This window comes from Hyperolius riggenbachi, chromosome 1 (genome assembly GCF_040937935.1).
Source record: "Hyperolius riggenbachi isolate aHypRig1 chromosome 1, aHypRig1.pri, whole genome shotgun sequence".
Lineage (NCBI taxonomy): Eukaryota > Metazoa > Chordata > Amphibia > Anura > Hyperoliidae > Hyperolius > Hyperolius riggenbachi.
The window spans coordinates 532,135,068-532,154,539 of record NC_090646.1 but is presented as its reverse complement, the minus strand read 5'-3'; the positions used below and the strand labels follow the sequence as shown (position 1 = coordinate 532,154,539).

Sequence of the window (19,472 nt, the reverse complement as noted above, 5' to 3'; positions counted from 1 at the left end):
TTTAGTTTCGTTTTTGTTTTTTAAATGACTTAAGATGCGCTTTAAGGGCCTTAGAACACTTGTGCACTTCTTTAGGACAATGGTGGTTGTGAAATATGGTGTGTCCACAATTAAAAACTCTGGTCTGAGTCTTAGTGCAGATTCACACGCCCAGCTGCCGACGGCTCATTCTGCTTGTCTGCTATCACATTTGACATCGTTTGAAGTTGACTCGTCATGGTTGAGCCCTAGTGTCATAGACCATATCCATGATTGTCACCACCACCAAAAACTACATGTACCGTTCAAGAAATCTCAGTCGACAGTGGCGCAGTGTCCTCCCCAGGCTCTTTTTGTCGGGTTCTCCACCCGGCTAGTTTTGGGTAGCACCCAGCTGTTATCAGCTCACCTTCTCCTATGCTGTAAGAGTTTCAGACCGAAGCACCGGTCCTGCATTCTCTCATCTCGCCCGGCTAATTTTTCCTGCAACCCAGCTAATTTTTCATGCCACCCGGCTGGAAACAATTTCTGGGGAGAAAACTGTGGTGCTTGGCTAAATGACGACAAACAACGTGAGATTGATCTCAATGATGACTTAATCACAGCACAGTGGATACTAAGCGGTAAACACCAGGGACAGACGCCGACAGCCGTCCATTTGAGCCGACCCTTAAATGTTGCCCACAGGTTTGCTTTTCAGGCTGGTTCTTCCTTCACGTCATCTTTTTTCTTCTTAGTAAACACTAAAAATACCTGAAGCTGATTGCAAACACAGGCGGGTAAAGCCTGGTACACTTCCAGTTACGATTGGCCAATTACCAATTTTACCACCTCCGTGCAATATGAGGGTTTACCTACACAATCTGCTGACAGTATTCAATATCTGTTGACCTTCATACAACAAGGAGGAGGTAAAATTAGTCAGTGATTGGCCAATCATAATTGAAAGTGTGTACCATGCTTAATGTTCCCTCTGTCCTGGAAACAATCTACAAAAGAGATATGGTGTGATGGCATTAGAGGCCTCACCCACACTGGTGAATGAGAGCACCAACCGGAACTCTTGTGATAATAGAGATATTTGGTTTTTACTATAATTGTAGAGAGCATATCCCTTTAGATAATTGCAAGTACTTTGTTGTGGTCAAGCATGTTCTTTTCTCGTTTCTTTCTCTCGAAGAACACACTCAAAAGGAGTTACAACTCATTATTTATTTATTGTTTTCCTGATTAGCACATAGCTGAGGTGTCCACCCCTTTGTCTTTCACATGTATCTTGTTGAAACTGCTGAAATGATGTCTTGAACAGCTAATGCCCTGCAAATGTAAAATTCAAATACAAATATTGGAAAAAAGATAGTACCGCATATTACTGGCTGTACACCTGTATCTGATGTTACCTGGACACAAGGATCCAGGAGAAGGAATGGGGCTAAATCCCTTTCATTAGGCCAACAGAACACTTTTCTCCCTGGATATGCTGCATTTTTATCTGTGAACATCCTAATGCTGGGCATACAAGGCGTCGAGGGGAGGATTATCAATCGAGCCTGATGGCTCAATTGATAATATCCGACGTGTCCGATCACCGCGGGGATCGATTCCGCGGACGCGGCGGGGGTCGATCCGGCGGCTAATCGGCCGCTGGATCGACCAGTATATGCCCAGCATTATGTGCCAACACAGGCAAGTAGGTAGGATAGTATAGATACACTTTAGCAGTAGACAGACGGTGGGCCATCAAGTCTCTTCAATGGCCCGGGTTTAGTCACTCTAAGGGCTCAGAGACACTATAAGCGCTTTTTGGCCATCAGAGCTTTCTGAGAGCTTTTTAAAAAACGCTCCCATTGACTTACATTGCAATCACTGTAAAATTGTGATTTTACCAACATTGTGAATTTACTGCAATTGTAATGTAAGTCAATGGAGGTTTTTTTTAAAAAGCTCTCAGAAAGCTCTGATGGCCAAAATGCACTCAGAGAAGTGTTTATATCGTGTCTGAACCCTTACAGCACCATTGATTTGTTGATAATTTGGGGTTGGCATACTACATTTATGTTATAAATTTACCAAAGGTAGATATACATGTACACAAAATATCAGCATCACATCTCTTTATAGTTCCTCACACTACACCTGCAAGGTTTGATTGATACTATACCATTTAACTGCAATACTTCACAGAACTGTGAAGAATGGTTGTAAGAAGAAAATTGTGAGGTTCTGAAAAGAAAGGACGGCGAAGTAAGTATGCAACATTCATCTACAGGTACATTGTGTTTATTTTAAATAATTCTACTCAGTTCAGGTTCCCTTTAAAGTGAACCAGAGACGAAGCACCCTCGTGTATTTTACCATATATATCAGTGGGAACATTAGAGAAAACACCTACCTTGCTGTCTGTTTCATTTTTAACTGTTCAGCTTGCTTCTAATCAGCCCTGATAAAATCCCTGACTGAGCATTCAGTCTGGCTTTCCTATAATGACTCAGCTATAATGATTCCTGAGCAGAGCCACAAGGGGGACAGGCTTGGGCTTGAAAAGACACCAGATAACACAGGCTCAGCTATAAAAATTCCTGAGCAAAGCCAGACTGAATGCTCAGTCTGGGATTTTAACAGGGCTGATTAGAAGCAAGCTGTGCAGTGCAGAATGAAGCAGAAAGCAAGGTAGGTGTTTTCTCTAATGTCCTAACTGATATATATGGTAAAATACATGAGGGTGCTTTGTCTCTGGTTCACTTTAAGTGTGAACTAGCCCATTGATTAACTTGAGTTCTCAGTTTTTCTGTGCAGAAAACATGCACGGAAATAGTCGTTTGTTCCCTGCTTTAGCCTTAGTAGCTTTCTACATTCTGTCAATTAAGCTGGAGATTCAATTGAATCAGTTGCCCTCGGTTATAACTGAAAGAACTAATTTTCAAAGTAATGCCCACATTTTCCTTTGGCTCAGTTCCCACTACACACGTTTTAACTTAAAGCTTTTTCACATTGTACTGCTATGGAGGAAGAATAAATGTGTACCAAAGCGCACTAACGCGTTAGGTCTAAGGCCTTGTTCACATCAATTACCACAGATGGCCGTGTGATTGGTACGCAACGCATACGATCGCACGCCATCTGCTCCGCTATGAATGGGATATTCACTACAGTGAATGGCTCAGCGCTGTGATTTCCGAAAAATGCCTGCAGCAGTGAGATAGCGCATCGCATATGATGGGAACTGTAGAAGTGATGTCTAAGCACTTCTACCATTCTTGTGTGTCTCACACTATACACGCTGCCAAAATGCGCACAGCAACACGTATAGTGGGAAAGACACCTTAAAGGGCCCTAAGGGCTGGTTCACACTGCAAGAGCGGGCCTGAGCCCACTGACGCAGTTGTGTCCGCATTACACATCAATGTTACAGATGCTGGAAAGCGGATAGAAGCGGACACAACTGCATAAGTGGGCTCAGGCCCTTCGCACTTGTGATTTTAAAAGCTCTTGCTAATGTAATGCTATGTGTGTGTTCTCACTTGAGCAATGTGATTTTGTACAAGAGTCACTGCAGCCAAATATAGCTTTTCTTTAGTTCAAATGTTCTGAGTTTAAGAGAAAAACCTACCCACAGACACACACGCAAAAAACAACAAAAAAAAGAGAAACATTTAAAGAGAACCCGAGGTGTGTTTAAAGAATGTTATCTGCATACAGAGGCTGGATCTGCCTATACAGCCCAGCCTATGTTGCTATCCCAAACCCCACTAAGGTCCCCCTGCACTCTGCAATCCCTCATAAATCACAGCCGTGCTGTGAGGCTGTGTTTACATCTGTAGTGTCAGTCTCAGCTGCTCCCCTGCCTCCTGCATAGCTACGGTCCCTGCCCCGTACCTTCCCTCCAATCAGCAGAGAGGGAAGGGATGCAGGCGGGGACTGGAGTTCTGCAGGAGGCGGGGAGAGCAGCAGACTGACACTATAGAGATAAACACAGCCAGCTTTGACAAGCTGTTTGTCAGCAGCGTGGCTGTGATTTATGAGGGATTGCAGAGTGCAGGGGGACCTTAGGGGGGTTTGGAATAGCAACAGAGGCTGGGCTGTATAGGCAGATCCATCCTCTGTATGCAGAGAATATTCTTCAAACCCACCTCGGGTTCTCTTTAATATTAAGGTTAAGCCTATTTCAACTAAAATAAGTTTTATGTGCACAAAAACAACCACTAATACGCTTAACCATGGTAATCTTTATTTTGATAGTATAAGAAATTATATAGAAGTGTATTTGTTATAATGCAATCGGTTCTGACTTTTCTCTCCAAAATGCACATCCATCTATTATGCCACTTACAGCTATCCATCCTTAAAGGGAACCTGTACTGAGTAAAATTATTTAAAATAAACACATAAGGTAACTTCAAATGAACATTACATAGTTACCTTGCCATCAGTTCATCTCAGAAGCTCACCATTTTCTTTTGACAATGATCCCTTCCAGTTCTGACAACATTTTGTCAGAATTGAAATATATCAGTTGCTGTCAGTTATAGCTGAGAGAATAACTGATGTGGCAGGTAATGTCCATGTTTCCCTATGGCTCAAGTGGGCGACGTTACAGTTTAACAGTGTGCTGACCAGGAAGCTGTTATGGGGTAATGGCCATTTCCAAAATGGAGGACGGAGAATTGCCTTGATCACAGTGGACAAACAGGTCGCGGGAGAGAAGAAAGAGATTGAGGAGTAGACTACATGGGAGATAAGTATGACCTGTGCATGTTTATTTTGACTTACTTTTCAGTTCAGGTTTTCTTTAAACCATAAAGTCAGCTTACCTATTTCACCATGGCACAGCCTGTTAACAAATCACCTAAATGCTGTCTGGCTACCAGCCAAGTTCAAACTTTCCAAAAACACTTCTGTGCATTGTACTGGAAACTGCATAGCCACCGTCCACGCACCACAATGCACTTGTCAGCCTGCACACTTCATACGGTTTGCTGACTCGGATGCCACAAGTCTCTTTATTCCCATTTACCACCCGATCAGCTAATGGTTGTCAGTAAATGCCAACTGCTTCTTGCTCACCTGCTTATGCAGCCATCACAACCCATTTACTCGATTTATGTGCAAATTCTGCTTCTGTACAAATATAACAGGAATTTTCTCTATACTTGTTGGCTACAGATACTTTTAGCTACTTCACTGTGTACCATTTGCCCAGCTACCACCATACCATGAAGAAGCCCAGAGGACCCTGTCGGGGGAATACAAGTTGACCAATTTAAGCTTCTAGAACAATGGCAGTGCATCATCAGGTCTTTGGATAAAGTCTGCCTAACTTCAGGATTGCGGGAAGTATCCTGCATAGATACCCTTCACATCTACTGTCCCCAACCTCACCTACCTGCCATGTTGTCTACTAACTTCTTACAACAGATTAGAGATGACCAATGAGATCCAAATAGTTCCAACTTGCATGCAAATTGTATGCGGCCTAGAAATCAAAATCAGCACAAAAAGTGCATATGAATGGCCCAAGTCCAAGCTGCAAACAAATGGTATTAAATTAAACCGCTAGTTGTAATTATTTGCATCTTACTAACCATCTTTACCACAGAACACTACAAACATCGCATGTCCCTCCTGGAGCCCAAATGTATGTGTACCTGTCATCATACCAGACATCTGTCAGTTGTCCTCCTCAGACCAAAACAGCTGTCCACATCTCACTACAACACACCTCCAGACTGCCCATACAACCCTTATCTGTCTCTCTGGTACTAGACTGCCAGTCTACTTGTCCTCCTGGTACCAGACTACCCATATACCCCTCATCATCTGTCTCTCTGGTACTAAACAGCCTCTACAGCTGCCATCACTTTTGCTTCTGGTACCAGACTGCCCATATACCCCTCATCATCTGTCTCTCTGGTACTAAATTGCCTCTACAGCTACCATCACTTGTCCTCCTGGTACCAGACTGTCCATATACCCCACATCATCAGTCATTCTGGTACTAGACTACCTGTCCAGCTGCCATCACTTGAGCTCCTGGTACCAGACTGCCCACATACCCCTCATCTGTCTCTATGATACTAGACTGCCTGTCTCTCTGGTAATGCGGTCTCTCTGGTACTAGACTACCAGAATTTATCCTCCTAGTACCAGACTACCGGTCATCACCACTCCGTCTGGTACCAGACTGCCTGTCTGCCTGTCATCACGTATCCTTCTGGTACCAGAGTGCCTGTCCACCAGCCATCACTTATCCTTCTAGTGCCAGAGTGCCTGTCCACCTGCCATCACGTATCCTTCTAGTACCAGAGTGCCTGTCCACCTGACATCACTTATCCTTCTAGTACCAGACTGCCTGTCCACCTGCCATCACTTATCCTCCTGGTACCAGAGTGCCTGTCCACCTGCCATCACTTATCCTCCTGGTACCTGAGTGCCTGTCCACCTGCCATCACTTATCCTCCTGGTACCTGAGTGCCTGTCCACCTGCCATCACTTATCCTCCTGGTACCTGAGTGCCTGTCCACCTGCCATCACTTATCCTCCTGGTACCTGAGTGCCTGTCCACCTGCCATCACTTAGCCTTCTGGTACCAGACTCCCTGTCCACCTGCCATCACTTATCCTCCTGGTACCAGAGTGCCAGTCCACCTGCCATCACTTATCCTCCTGGTACCAGAGTGCCAGTCCACCTGCCATCACTTATCCTCCTGGTACCAGAGTATCTGTCCACCTGCCATCATTTCTCCTCCTGGTACCAGAGTGCCTGTCCACCTGCCATCACTTCTACTCCTGGTACCAGAGTGCCTGTCCACCTGCCATCACTTCTCCTCCTGGTACCAGAGTGCCTGTCCACCTGCCATCACTTATCCTCCTGGTACCTGAGTGCCTGTCCACCTTCCATCACTTCTACTCCTGGTACCAGAGTGCCTGTCCACCTGCCATCACTTAGCCTTCTGGTACCAGAGTGCCAGTCCACCTGCCATCACTTATCCTCCTGGTACCAGACTACCTGTCCACCTGCCATCACTTATCCTCCTGGTACCAGACTGCCTGTCCACCTGCCATCACTTATCCTCCTGGTACCGGAGTGCCAGTCCACCTGCCATCACTTATCCTCCTGGTACCTGAGTGCCAGTCCACCTGCCATCACTTATCCTCCTGGTACCTGAGTGCCAGTCCACCTGCCATCACTTATCCTCCTGGTACCAGAGTGCCAGTCCACCTGCCATCACTTATCCTCCTGGTACCAGAGTGCCTGTCCACCTGCCATCACTTCTACTCCTGGTACCAGAGTGCCTGTCCACCTGCCATCACTTCTCCTCCTGGTACCAGAGTGCCTGTCCACCTGCCATCACTTATCCTTCTGGTACCGGAGTGCCAGTCCACCTGCCATCACTTATCCTCCTGGTACCAGAGTGCCTGTCCACCTGCCATCTCTTATCCTCCTGGTACCAGACTGCCTGTCCACCTGCCATCACTTATCCTCCTGGTACCAGACTGCCTGTCCACCTGCCATCACTTATCCTCCTGGTACCAGAGTACCAGTCCACCTGCCATCACTTATCCTCCTGGTACCTGAGTGCCAGTCCACCTGCCATCACTTATCCTCCTGGTACCAGAGTGCCAGTCCACCTGCCATCACTTATCCTCCTGGTACCAGAGTGCCAGTCCACCTGCCATCACTTATTCTCCTGGTACCTAAGTGCCAGTCCACCTGCCATCACTTATCCTCCTGGTACCTGAGTGCCAGTCCACCTGCCATCACATATCCTCCTGGTACCTGAGTGCCAGTCCACCTGCCATCACTTATCCTCCTGGTACCAGACATTCTATGTACCTAATTGTCACCACCTGTTCTCCTCACACCAGACAAGATATCACCTGTCACCCACTACCAGACTACTTGTCACACCACCTGATGCGACAAGGCACCAGACTGTCCCTCCACCTGTCGGCACGCATCCTCCTGATATCGCACACTGGCTGTCACCGGGCATCACCTGTACCGTCAGAGCGGTCCCCTGGCATCAGCAGCATCTCATCCTGTGCACTCCGTTCCGCTATTCGTCACCTCCCAGGACAGAGCCCGTCCCTTGCCCCGGGGCAGGTAGGGCACAGTGTGATGCCCCCTCTCACCTGTAGTAAGAGAGCAGCCCATTGCTCAACACGAACCAGCGCCTCTGGTAGCCTTTCAGATAGTTGGTCCATTTGAAGAGCCAGCCTTTGTAGGTGTCCGGGCCCGGGGTGGCCGGAGTGCTGGGCAGCGCAGACCCGGAGCTGCTCATGTCTCGTGCTCCGAGCTGCGGACAGGAGAGGCAAGGCACGGCGGAAAGCAGGGACACCAGCCCGCTGGAGCCAGGAGGAGCGGTCGCTCTCCCCATAGACCAGCTCCACAGTGGGCGGGGACACGGCCACACGGCACACCCCCTTCACCACGTGACTGCGAGAGGCTCGGTATCAACAAACACAGGTCGCTGGATTTGGCCCTGCTAGCGACTGTACGCTCACGGGAAGAGGCGGGAGACGTCACGTGATGCGGTGAGCTGCCGAGGGTGGTCTCGCCAGTGGGTCTGCGTGGATGCAGTAGTGATTGATGAGTGGAGTATGTGTCGTAGCGAGAATAGCACAGCCGCCCAGTGTGCTGCGGGTGTCACTAGGGGCGCTCTCGGGTCCCGAGTATTTGTCCCTGGAAGTGTCCTCTTCAGTACCCCAGCTAAGCTCTGCGTCTGTTGCTGTCACTTATAACTGAACGGACAACTGTTGTGCAGCTCAGGTGAAGATGATGCAAATGCTTCCCTATGGACTCTTTCACACGCCTTCTTGTATGGCCCTTTTCCACTTGGAAGTGTGATCACAAGGCAGAGGCAAGAGAGGCTCCAGCCTCAGGGCGCAGTGTAGGAGGGGACACACCACTCACTCAGCTGTCATTCCCCTATTTTGTTTGAAGCAGAGAGAAATACGAAAAGGGGATACATGACAGTGACTGCAAGCCAGATGGCTAGAGCTTAAAGGAAACCAGAGCTCACAAACATAGAAAGATTTATACATACCTGGGGCTTCCTCCAGCCCCATCTGCATGGATTGCTCCCACGCCGCCATCCTCTGCAGCTCCGGCATCGGGTCCCCGCACTTCCGTCAGTCGGAGCTAGTCTGACATAAGAGAAGTGCGCCCTCTACGTATCTCTCCAGCGGCTGCTGGAGAGATACGCAAAGAGCACACTTCTGTGTAGACTGGCTCCGACTGACGGCAGTGACGGGACCCGGTACTGAAGCTGCGGGCAGCGGAGGACAGGGGTGTGGGAGCGATCCATGTTGATGGGGGTGGAGGAAGCCGCAGGTATGTACAAATCTTTTTATGTTTGTGAGCTCTGGTACACTTTAAGGTGTTGGGGGCCCTGAGGAGCCTCTTAGTCTAATGGCAATCAGTGTATGACGGCTGGCGTGGAAGGGATGGAAGGGCACACTTTGGTGTCTCAGCCTTGGGTGGTGGAGAACCTTGTCCCGGCTCTGATCGCAAGCGCAATCTTGCCACGTTTGTGATCGTGCAACCTATTTCCATTTGCCAGGATTGTGCCATGCAGTCTTTGGGAACAAAGCGCGATTGCACCAAAAATCAAGGAGCCCATTGACTGCGATTCAGGCAAAAAATCGTGCTAAATGGAAAAGCAACACTGATATTAAGAGCCCATTTACACTGGGGCAATTAGCCACCCTGTACCGCGGATTACCAGTGATCACTAGCACTTTTACAATTGCTAGTGTAGCTAAAAGTAAATGGCAGTAATCTCACTGCTGAGATTTGCAGTAAACGTGGTGCACGCAGCATTTTTTCACAATTTTAGAGTGATCACGATTGCAATGTTAAAAAAAATGAATCACGAATGAAAAAATATGATTTTGTTAGCTATCCCTAGTGTTAATGGGCTCTTACTTTTTGTTACAATCGTCAAAACAGCAGTGATCGCAGCAAGTGAAAAAGCAGGCTTACACTGCAAATCGCAATGCAATTCTAATTTGCAATTTTAAATTAGATTCTTGAAACTCGAGGAGAAAAACCACAGCATGCAGGACTCCTTAAATCTGCATCATAATTGCGTGTAGTGTAAAAGAGCCCAGAAATGATCACATCAGTTTTTCAGTGTACAGTAGGTCAATCTTGTGCGGTACTACATTTGTAATGTGTATGTCTGTATAACTGCCATCAAAAGAGAGACTTCAGTACAGCTACACTGTGGCTGATGATGAGTCCGAGGAGTGTGTTGTCTGGTTAGATGGAGTCCGTTACGCCGCGTATCTGCTATGGAAGTCACATCTCTCCCATGCAGAGATTTGTAGAGGCATTTCAAGATCAAATCTCTGGCACACATGTTGCTAATGTTGTTCAGTGTAGTTGCCACCGTCATGCTAGCAGAAACTTCACTTTACCTAGACCTTGTGCGCAGCCTCGGCGTACTATACGATGGGGAATTGAGTTTGAGAAACCAAATTTCATCTGTAGTTAAATCTTCCTACTTAAATCTGAAGAACATTTCAAAGATTAAACATCTGATTCCCCCAGAGCCCAGAGGATCTTCCAACCCTAGTTCACGCCTTCACCACATCACGGCTGGACTACTGCAATGCCCTTTATGCTGGCCTCCCCTAAAAGGAGCAGAATGCTGCTGCCAGATTGCTAACAAACCAGCCTCGCCACTGTCACATTACACCAATCCTTCGCTCACTGCACTGGCTACCAGTAGAATGAAGAATACTCTTCAAGATTGGACTGCTGACATTCAAATCCCTGCACAATCTGAGTCCTGGATACATGAAGGACTTGCTGAAGCTGCACCACACCTCTCACAACCTCAGATCAGCAAGTTCTATAAACTTGGTCACTCCCAGAGTGCACCTCAAAAAATCTGGAGACAGAGCCTTCTGTCATGCTGCCCCTACTCTTTGGAACTCCCTGCCACACCCAGTAAAGAATACACCATCCCTGGAGCTATTCAAATCCAGACTGAAAAGCCACCTGTTTAGCCTGGCATTTCCGGACTTTTCCGGACAATTCTTCCTCTGTACCACGATTCTCTGAGCCATGCTTATGCGCTTTGAGTCCTACGGGAGAAAAGCGCTTTACAAATGTTATTTGTTGTTGTTGTTGTTAGTTTGCAGTAAGTAAATCTGATCTCATAACCAGCTTCGTACTATAAAATGCAAAATCTAAAATGTTCCACTTGGTGGCGATGTTACTTAGACAGTTCACTTTCCTGGTAATTTTGACATTTCAGCTGTGTGGCTTTTGAAGCAGCAATAACTTATGCATTACTTATGAAATATTAATGATACAAATATATTTTTTAGGACAATCTAAACTCTCTCTGGGTAATATTTTTCTCCAAAAATTATTTCATTTTATAAGCAATTTTCTGGGAAAATAGAGGTAAAACCAGAAAAAACACATTTTTTAAATTTGTAACCTTTTCTTGTTTTCACATGACAACTGCCACTGTTCTAAAATGCCACAAAATATATTCTGTGGTTCTTCTCAGTTGAAATGATACCACATATGCCTTATTCCATAAGGCGCATATCAAAGTCAATGGGCTGTCCAGGAATCAGGTGTTTTGCATTCGTCTGCATTCCATTTTTGCATTTTTCTCTGCATGGAAAAATCAACAACCTTCTGCCTTTTTCTGCATACCACACACATTTGTACATAGATTGTATTTTTCCGCAAATTAAAAAATAGGATACAGAAAACGTGAATTGAAATGCAATCGTAAACCACCGGAAAAAACAAAAACTCTACAGTGATGTCACAGGATCAAATGAGTGCCCTGCCTGACCTCCTCAGCCACTCCTTTCACATTTTTTTACGTGTGGGCTATTGTGCAAGGGGAAATGGTACGGTGCGATTGTTCTGTGGCAGCCTCCCCTGCTGCAGGACAATAGCGCTGCGCTGTGTGTGAAATTAGCTTAAAACTTTTACTAAATGATTGTTGCTATTTACTAAAGCAGCAATCATTCACATTGAAGCAGTAGTGCCTGGGGCACACGGGAGCGCACAGTGGCAGCTTTCATTCCTGGATGTTAAATGAATGTGTGCTTAAAGAGAAACTCCGACCAAGAATTGAACAATCAGTAGCTGATACTCCCTTTTACATGAGAAATCTATTCCTTTTCACAAACAGACCATCAGGGGGCGCTGTATGACTGATATTGTGGTGAAACCCCTCCCACAAGAAGCTCTGAGTACCAAGGTACTTCTGGCAGTTTCCTGTCTGTGAACCCTGTTACATTGTGGGAAATAGCTGTTTACAGCTGTTTCCAACTGCCAAAACAGCAATCAGCAGCTACATCACTTGCCAGCAGTAAAAATGTTACCATGTAATAAATGTTAGAATATAAATCAGGGATTTAAAATATTTTACAATGGGCAAACCCTGACTAAATTATTTATACATAATTATTGTAAAAATAAAGCACTTTTTTTATTACATTATTTTCACTGGAGTTCCTCTTTAAGGTGCCCACTAATGATCCAATTTTCCAAACGATCAGAAGGAAACAATTGGAAGTCATTGATTGCTCCCATACATTGGATTAAAGAGACACTGAAGCAAAAAAAAATATGATATAATGAATTGGTTGTGTACTATGAATAATTACTAGAAATTTAGCAGCAAAGAAAATATTCTCATTTTTATTTTCAGGTATATAGTGTTTTTTCTAACATTGCATCATTCTATAATATGTGCAGATTACACAACACTCAGCATTCAAAATGATTCTTTCAGAGCAGTCTGTGAGCTAATGACCTCTCCTCTAGCAGAGAAACAGTAAATAGTTCAATAACACTTGAGATAATAAAAGTCAGATAACAGCCCTCTCCACGACTTTGAAAGTCGCAGAGCTTAATTGCTTTTTTGCATAGAGATAACAACTGGAGTTTCTTAACTCTTCCTGTACTGGAAACAATTAGACTGATGTATCTGATCTTAATGTTTTATTTCTTAGCTGTACTACACATACAAATCATAATATCATAATTTTTTTCCGCTTCAGTGTCTCTTTAAGGGCCCGTTTTCACTATGGAGAATTTGTATGCATTAATCGGCCTGTTTCCATTACAGGTGAAATTCGCTTTACCCACGCAGGCGAAAAACAACCCAGCCAATTCTGTAACAATTATCCCAGAGGTTTACACGTTTTCACGGGTACGCGGACGTGTTTTTGCATATGCATTTATGCGTGCGGATGTCATTAGTGATGAATAGCGGCGGAAAAAAAAAATAATAATTGTGTACACTTGTGAATTCACATAAAAAAACGCAAGCAAATTCGCAAGTATTTTTTTTTTCTATGCAGATTTGCTTAGGTGTAGTGGGAACGGGCCCTTAACCTATAATCAATCTGATCATTTCAGCTAAAATCAATCCTGAAAAATGGATCAATAATCTGATCCTGAACCCAATAATTTGTTGCAAACTATTAACAGTATCCAATCCAATCGATTGGAAGGTTAAATTGGACCGTTAGTGGGCACCTTTAGGTTACCAGTCAATTTTATGTTTTTGTAATCTTGGGGGCCTGTGGAAGAAGTAATCAGTAGTGATTTATCAGATGCTCGAGGCATAACAGAATTAGCTCTTTTTCTTTGCTAGATGTAGGTGTTTCAAAAAGGTGGTAATGTTCTTTTTTTTCCCCAGCAAGTCCATTTGTAAAGCAGGTCACTCAGAATTCTCCTCTTCAGATGTTCATGAAAGTGAAAAGTATTTTGACATATTTGGTTTAGTAGCCGGGTGGGGCGAGTTGAAAATGCAGGGCAACTGTGCTTACAGCATAGGAGGAGGTGAGCCGATGACAGCCGGGTGGTCACCAAATCTAGCCGAGTGGAGCACCTGGCTAAAAGAGCCTGAGGAGAACACTTGGGTTTAGCTGCAAAAAAGAAAAAGAAAAAAAAAAACATTTTCTGAGGCTACTTCCAGCCCCCGGCAGCCTGTATGTCCCTTGCCACAGAGATCCCCCCTATCTGTCCCTGGGATCCTCTCGGTTGCAGATGCGGACCTCGCCAGGTCGGCATCTTTGCGTGAAAGCGCTTATGTAGTTTGGCGCGTTCTAAGCTGGCACAGAAGTACTGCACCTGTGCAGAACGCTCCAGACCATGAGTGGCGCAGCTGCACGCTTGCGGAGACGCAGAAGATGCCGACCTGGCGAGGTCGGTATCTGCAACGGAAGGGATACCGGGGACAGATAAAGGGGATCCCTGCGGCAAGGGACAGATAGGCTGCCGGGGGCTGGAGGAAGTCCCAGATAAGTCGATTTTTTTTTTCTCAATTCGTGCCTGTCCTTTAAGAAAGCCGCGCTGCAATGTTAAAGTTTCATCTAGTGTGTGTATGAGGCTTAAGCGGAACCAAATTTAACTTTTGTGAATTTGCTTTTTCATTGATAAAACGTTGTTTGAGATCATCATGCATGACTGTCTCCTGCACAGATATGGTGTCTGTACAGCAGTGCCACAGTGTATTGCAACTGATCTGCCATGACATAGCTAAACTATGAATTGTTTTTCCTACCCCTCCTCTCACCATACAACAGAAGTAGCTGCTTGGCTGTAATCAAGCAGTGTGTCTCTACAGTGATCCAACCTGCGTCTGTTATTCAGAACAATTAACCACGATCGCTCCAAATGACAAATATTGCCCCTCTGTACGTAGCTGTAACAATCTGTTTATTATTATGTACTGAATATCAGCATTTTTTTCTTATAGATGAACAGATAAGACTTGATCTTTGTAATGGATGCAGGACCAGGGGCCCGGCAGCCAACCATGTTTTATATAAGGAGGCCAAGGCTCTTTTCTAAACTGATCAAGGTAACAAAATGTCTATACATCAGTAATGAAGAAGCAGCCCGCAATAAGACTCTTCTTCGTACTCACCGTATCACTTGCATCATCAACGTCTGCTTAGATCGGCCTACGGGTACGCCTCCTGTCTCAGAGTATCTGCACTTTCCTGTGGAAGATATAGCTGAGGCACCCTTGTGTGACTACTTTGACACCATAGCAGATAAAATCCAGGAAGTAGGAGCAAGTGGGGGTCGCACATTAGTCCATTGTGTAGCTGGTATCAGCAGATCTGCTACAGTTTGCCTCGCTTACCTCATGAAGCACCGAAGAATGTCCCTGCTGGAAGCACATGCCCGCCTAAAGGAACGGAGGCCTATGATCTACCCCAACATTGGTTTCTGGCGACAGCTGATTGACTATGAACTGGCTTTGTTTGGAAAAAACACTGTGCATTTGATGAAATCTCCAGTAGGAATAATACCAAGTATCTATGAGAAACAAACTAAAAACATGATTGGGCTGCATGATGGAAACGCAGAGGATGCAATGAACATTTAATGATCGCCAGGTCGTTTTCCAATGTAACCATTAGTTTAGCCAGGGACCAATTAAAAGAATGCAAATACAGTATGTGACTTTATTGTAGTAAATATGAATGACTTGAAGTGAGTTCTGCAGTCGAGGAGCCGGGGCAATTTTGGGTGCCTGGAGTCGGAGTCGGGAAAAAATGCTCTGACTCCTAATGAATTTAAACTGTAATTAAAATAGAAAATATGATAAAATATTCTATTTCTCAGATATATAGTTATAGTTATCATAAATTATATATACAGTAATAGCCTGCATGCTCCTGACTGTGGATGTGCGAGTGAGCGTGCTCCTGACTGTGCATGTGCGAGTGAGCGTGCTCCTGACTGTGCATGTGCGAGTGAGCGTGCTGATGCATGCGTAGTATGGAGTGGCCCATCTTTGGGCGCACTCAAGCTCCCAAAGACTTCTAAAGCCTCCTGCAGTGGAAGAGAGCTGTCTCTGACCCATTGGTCGGAGACTGCTAACAGGGGAGCCAGCGGTGTAATGCAGGGACCAGGAGAGGAGCAAGGAGGCTCTATAGGACCCAGAGCCTTCCCTCGCCTTAGGTAAGTAGCTGTTTTTTTTTGTTTGTTTTTTTGGGGCTTTTTTTTAGTTTTACGTCAGACTCCCTTTAAAAGGAAATAAATGTCATCCCCTATACCTCTCACTTCAGGTGTGCGCTTTTAACTTCAGGATATTTTTGATCAAGAAAAAAAAATATACAGCCTACTGGTTGCCAGTGACCAATCCCAAGCTAAAAATCGATCTCTCTCCTTCAGAAGCAAAGCAAACATGCTGGAAAATACCAATCAAAATAATATTGTTCCGTGTGTGTCATTTCGATTCATTTTAGATAAACATCCAAAAACTGCATATATGTATAAGCTAGCTTTCTTCTATATCCGATCAATATCCAAATCTGAATATCGATCTGATTACTCGCTCAAATACAATCTGAAGTGAAAACCGCATGTTGTGTACCGGGCTTTAAGCTTTTATACATGTTGCCATATTCACTCCTGATGGATGAATGAGCCTATCAGATTATCCATTAATTTTCTTTTCACTGAAAAGTAATGCTAGGTACACACCATGCGTTTTTTCGGTCGATTTTCCGTGTGATCAATTCTCCACTCGATAATCCAATCTTTTCTTACCAATTTCCATTCACTTCTATGAGAAATCAGCCAGAAAAATGAAATATCGGACATGCCGGAATTTATCTATCGAACCATCTATCTGCCGAAAAAACGTATGGTGTGTACCGAGCATAACATTGTTCTGGTTGTTTAACAATCAACAAGTTGGTAACTTTTGATTGGCCCTGCATGGATCCTAGTGTGTATTTGTACAGGACTGATTGATATGGTGCTGGTGTCGACTGGATAAGTGGGGACTGATGTAGGATGCAAGTTATACACAGAGCAGACATGGGCCCATATGGAGATAATTTACATCTTCTCTCTAAACTAAATTTTAGCATTTTACAGTTGAAAAAGCACCCAAAAGTTGGTGAAAATGTATTATCAAATGTATTTGAGTATTTACTTGCCTGCTAGTGGCATTTTATGATAAGGTATGAAAATATCACCTAGGTGAAAACTTTTTCACCAACTTTTAGATCCTTTTTTCATTTGTAAAATGCTTAAACATTATTTTAACCTCCTTGGCGGTAACCCCGAACGTAGTTCGGGGTAAGCCGCGCCGGAGGTTTTCTCCGGCTCTGCTTAGCCGATTTGTTTAATTTTTTTTTTCGCTGAACGCAGCTAGCACTTTGCTAGCTGCGTCAGCACACCGACCGCCGCCGCCCTGCGCTCGATCACCGCTATCCGTCGCGCCGTGCGCCCCCCCAGACCCCATGCGCTGCCTGGCCAATCAGTGCCAGGCAGCGCTGAGGGGTGGTTCGGGACTCCCAATAACGTCCCGACGTCGGTGATGTCATCCCGCCCCATCGCCATAAAATGGCCTGGCCACATATTTTTGCATAGCAGAGCACCCTGGGACTCAGGGCTACTGGAAGATCCTCAGAGTGCGATTCACCAACAAACTTCTTGCAAGTTACTATAGTGCACCATTTTTACCTCATAACATCATCATTATGCAAAACTTAGCACAGTGCAGAAAACCCAACATATCCTAGAGTGGACAAATTAGTTCACATGTTAGCTAGTGATGCGGATAACAATTTGGCCCCATATGCTATTAACGTTTCGACTGAGATCTTTTCAAACCTCAGCAGTAAAATACCTTTAAAAAGCAACTGTAACTAATGCTAGGTACACACCATACAATTTTCTGGCAGATTTACCTGCCAGATCAATTATTTCCAACATGTACGATCGGAAAATTGAAAAAAATATAAAATCGACATTGAGAACGTTTTTACGATCGATTTACATATAAGTAAATGGAAATAGATTGAAACAACAATCAAAAAATTGATTGAAATTCAAATCGGACATGTTGGTAATAATCAATCTGGCAGGTAAATCTGCCAGAAAATTGTATGGTGTGTACCTAGAGGGGCACTACAGCAAAAAAAAAAAACTGTAAAATTTAAAATATGTGCAAACATATACAAATAGGAAGTACATTTTTTCCAGAGTAAAACAAGCCATAAATTACTTTTCTCCTATGTTGCTGTCACTTACAATAGGTAGTAGAAATCTGACAGAAGTGACAGGTTTTGGACTAGTCCATCTCTTTATAGGGGATTCTCAGGGATATATTTATTTTCAAAAGTACTTGATGAATGGCAGTTCTGTCCAACTGCCAAAAAAAACTGTAGGGAGCAGGGAAGCTGGCCAGCATCATTGTTTAAATCTTTTTTCGGGAATGTCTTTTTAAAGAATAAAAGCCTTGCTGAGAATCCCCTATGAAGAGATGGACTAGTCTAAAACCTGTCACTTCTGTCAGATTTCTACTGTTTGTGTATCTAGTGTGTGTGCATTTGCATTAGTGTTTTTTTTAGGGTTTGCATTAGTGTTTTTTTTTACTGCAGATGCGTTTTAATACTTGATTTCGGGTTCGCATATACAAAACGCATATGTGTTTTTGTATGCGTTTTTCATGCATTCTACAATTGCATTTTATGCAAATAACTAGGAAGACAACAGGAAGCGGAAATACATCGCAGAACAAATTATTTTTATGAAAACGCATACCATTGCATTTCTATTGACTTTCATTATGTGCGTTTTTGATGCATTTTTGCACAGTATGCCAAAAAAAAAAACCAGTGTTTTTGAAAACGCACACATAGAAAACGCATATGCCTTTTTATATGCATTTTTTCCTGCGGTCCATAGACTTCCATTAGCGGAAAAACACAGCATTTTCTGCAGCTCTGCCGTTTCTGCTGAGATGTGCACCTAGCCTGATAGTATTCTAAATCTGTTGGCCCTAATACTAATTAACATTGGTAAAATTGGCCAATCAACTTTGGATGTGTGTGCACACCTTTCGAAACTAAATTCCTTGCCATCATCTCTACGTGAGAAATGTACCCAGGTGTGTAAGTTAAGCCTGGTACACACTTTCAAATAAGATTGGCCAATCACTGACCAATATTACCACTTCCATGTTGTATGAGGGTTTACCTGCACAACGGGCTCTATTCATAAAACATTTGTGGGGAAAAAAAATCTTGGTGGGGAAAAAAAAAATCTTGGAGGGGAAACGCTGCATCGGTATTTTAGACTTTTGTGTGCTAATTCATAAAAAAAGTTTACACTTGCGATGAAAGGTCGGGGAATTCCCGCACTAAACTAGCAGTGCTGCTGAGTTGATACATTTTCTCTGTGCAGAGACAGAGTTACTATAAAGGAGGCAGCCCCAACTTCCCTTTAGATGTGCATTTTTTTTTTAAACTGCCTCTCCTTGCCCTGAATCTGCCTATTAGTCTTTCTAAACAATCTATTTAATTGCCGCAGCTTAGAAGAACTTCAAGAAATGTTACACATGCAGGCTTTCTGATGTGAAATTTATCTGAAAACAGGTACCCAAGGGGTTAAAAAACACATCCTTGGTATTCTGGGATGCCTGGTTTGTTCTGCTCTCACTGCTGCTGCCTGGGAGGTCTGTCTCCATTAGC

The 19,472-nt window shown here is 44.3% G+C and overlaps 2 protein-coding genes across 4 annotated transcripts in view; one reads left to right on the top strand and one right to left on the bottom strand.

Moving 5' to 3' along the window:
* OSBP2 (oxysterol binding protein 2) overlaps positions 1 to 8,441 on the bottom strand; it is a 327,225-nt gene extending 318,784 nt beyond the window's left edge. Inside the window, exon 1 of the mRNA XM_068246447.1 lies at positions 8,112 to 8,441. Within this exon, the coding sequence (XP_068102548.1) occupies positions 8,112 to 8,356 (245 nt within the window). The 5' untranslated portion in view covers positions 8,357 to 8,441. The remainder of the gene's footprint in view (positions 1 to 8,111) is intronic.
* LOC137525405 (dual specificity protein phosphatase 18-like) lies at positions 8,339 to 15,436 on the top strand. Of its 3 annotated transcripts, none has more exons than XM_068246501.1 (2): positions 8,339 to 8,577; positions 14,729 to 15,436. In XM_068246501.1, exon 2 carries the CDS (start codon positions 14,756 to 14,758, stop codon positions 15,365 to 15,367), a length of 612 nt encoding a protein of 203 aa, XP_068102602.1. In that variant the 5' UTR covers positions 8,339 to 8,577; positions 14,729 to 14,755; the 3' UTR covers positions 15,368 to 15,436. The 3 variants fall into 3 exon arrangements, with proteins under 3 accessions (XP_068102602.1, XP_068102587.1, XP_068102594.1); XM_068246486.1 differs by having other exon boundaries at positions 8,341 to 8,513; XM_068246493.1 differs by lacking the exon at positions 8,339 to 8,577 and adding an exon at positions 8,584 to 8,748.
* Positions 15,437 to 19,472: the final 4,036 nt, after the last annotated feature.

What these genes read in the sequence shown, in the direction of transcription:
- LOC137525405 (XM_068246501.1), top strand. Translation starts at nt 14,756, where the DNA reads ATGGATGCAGGACCAGGGGCCCGGCAGCCAACCATGTTTTATATAAGG.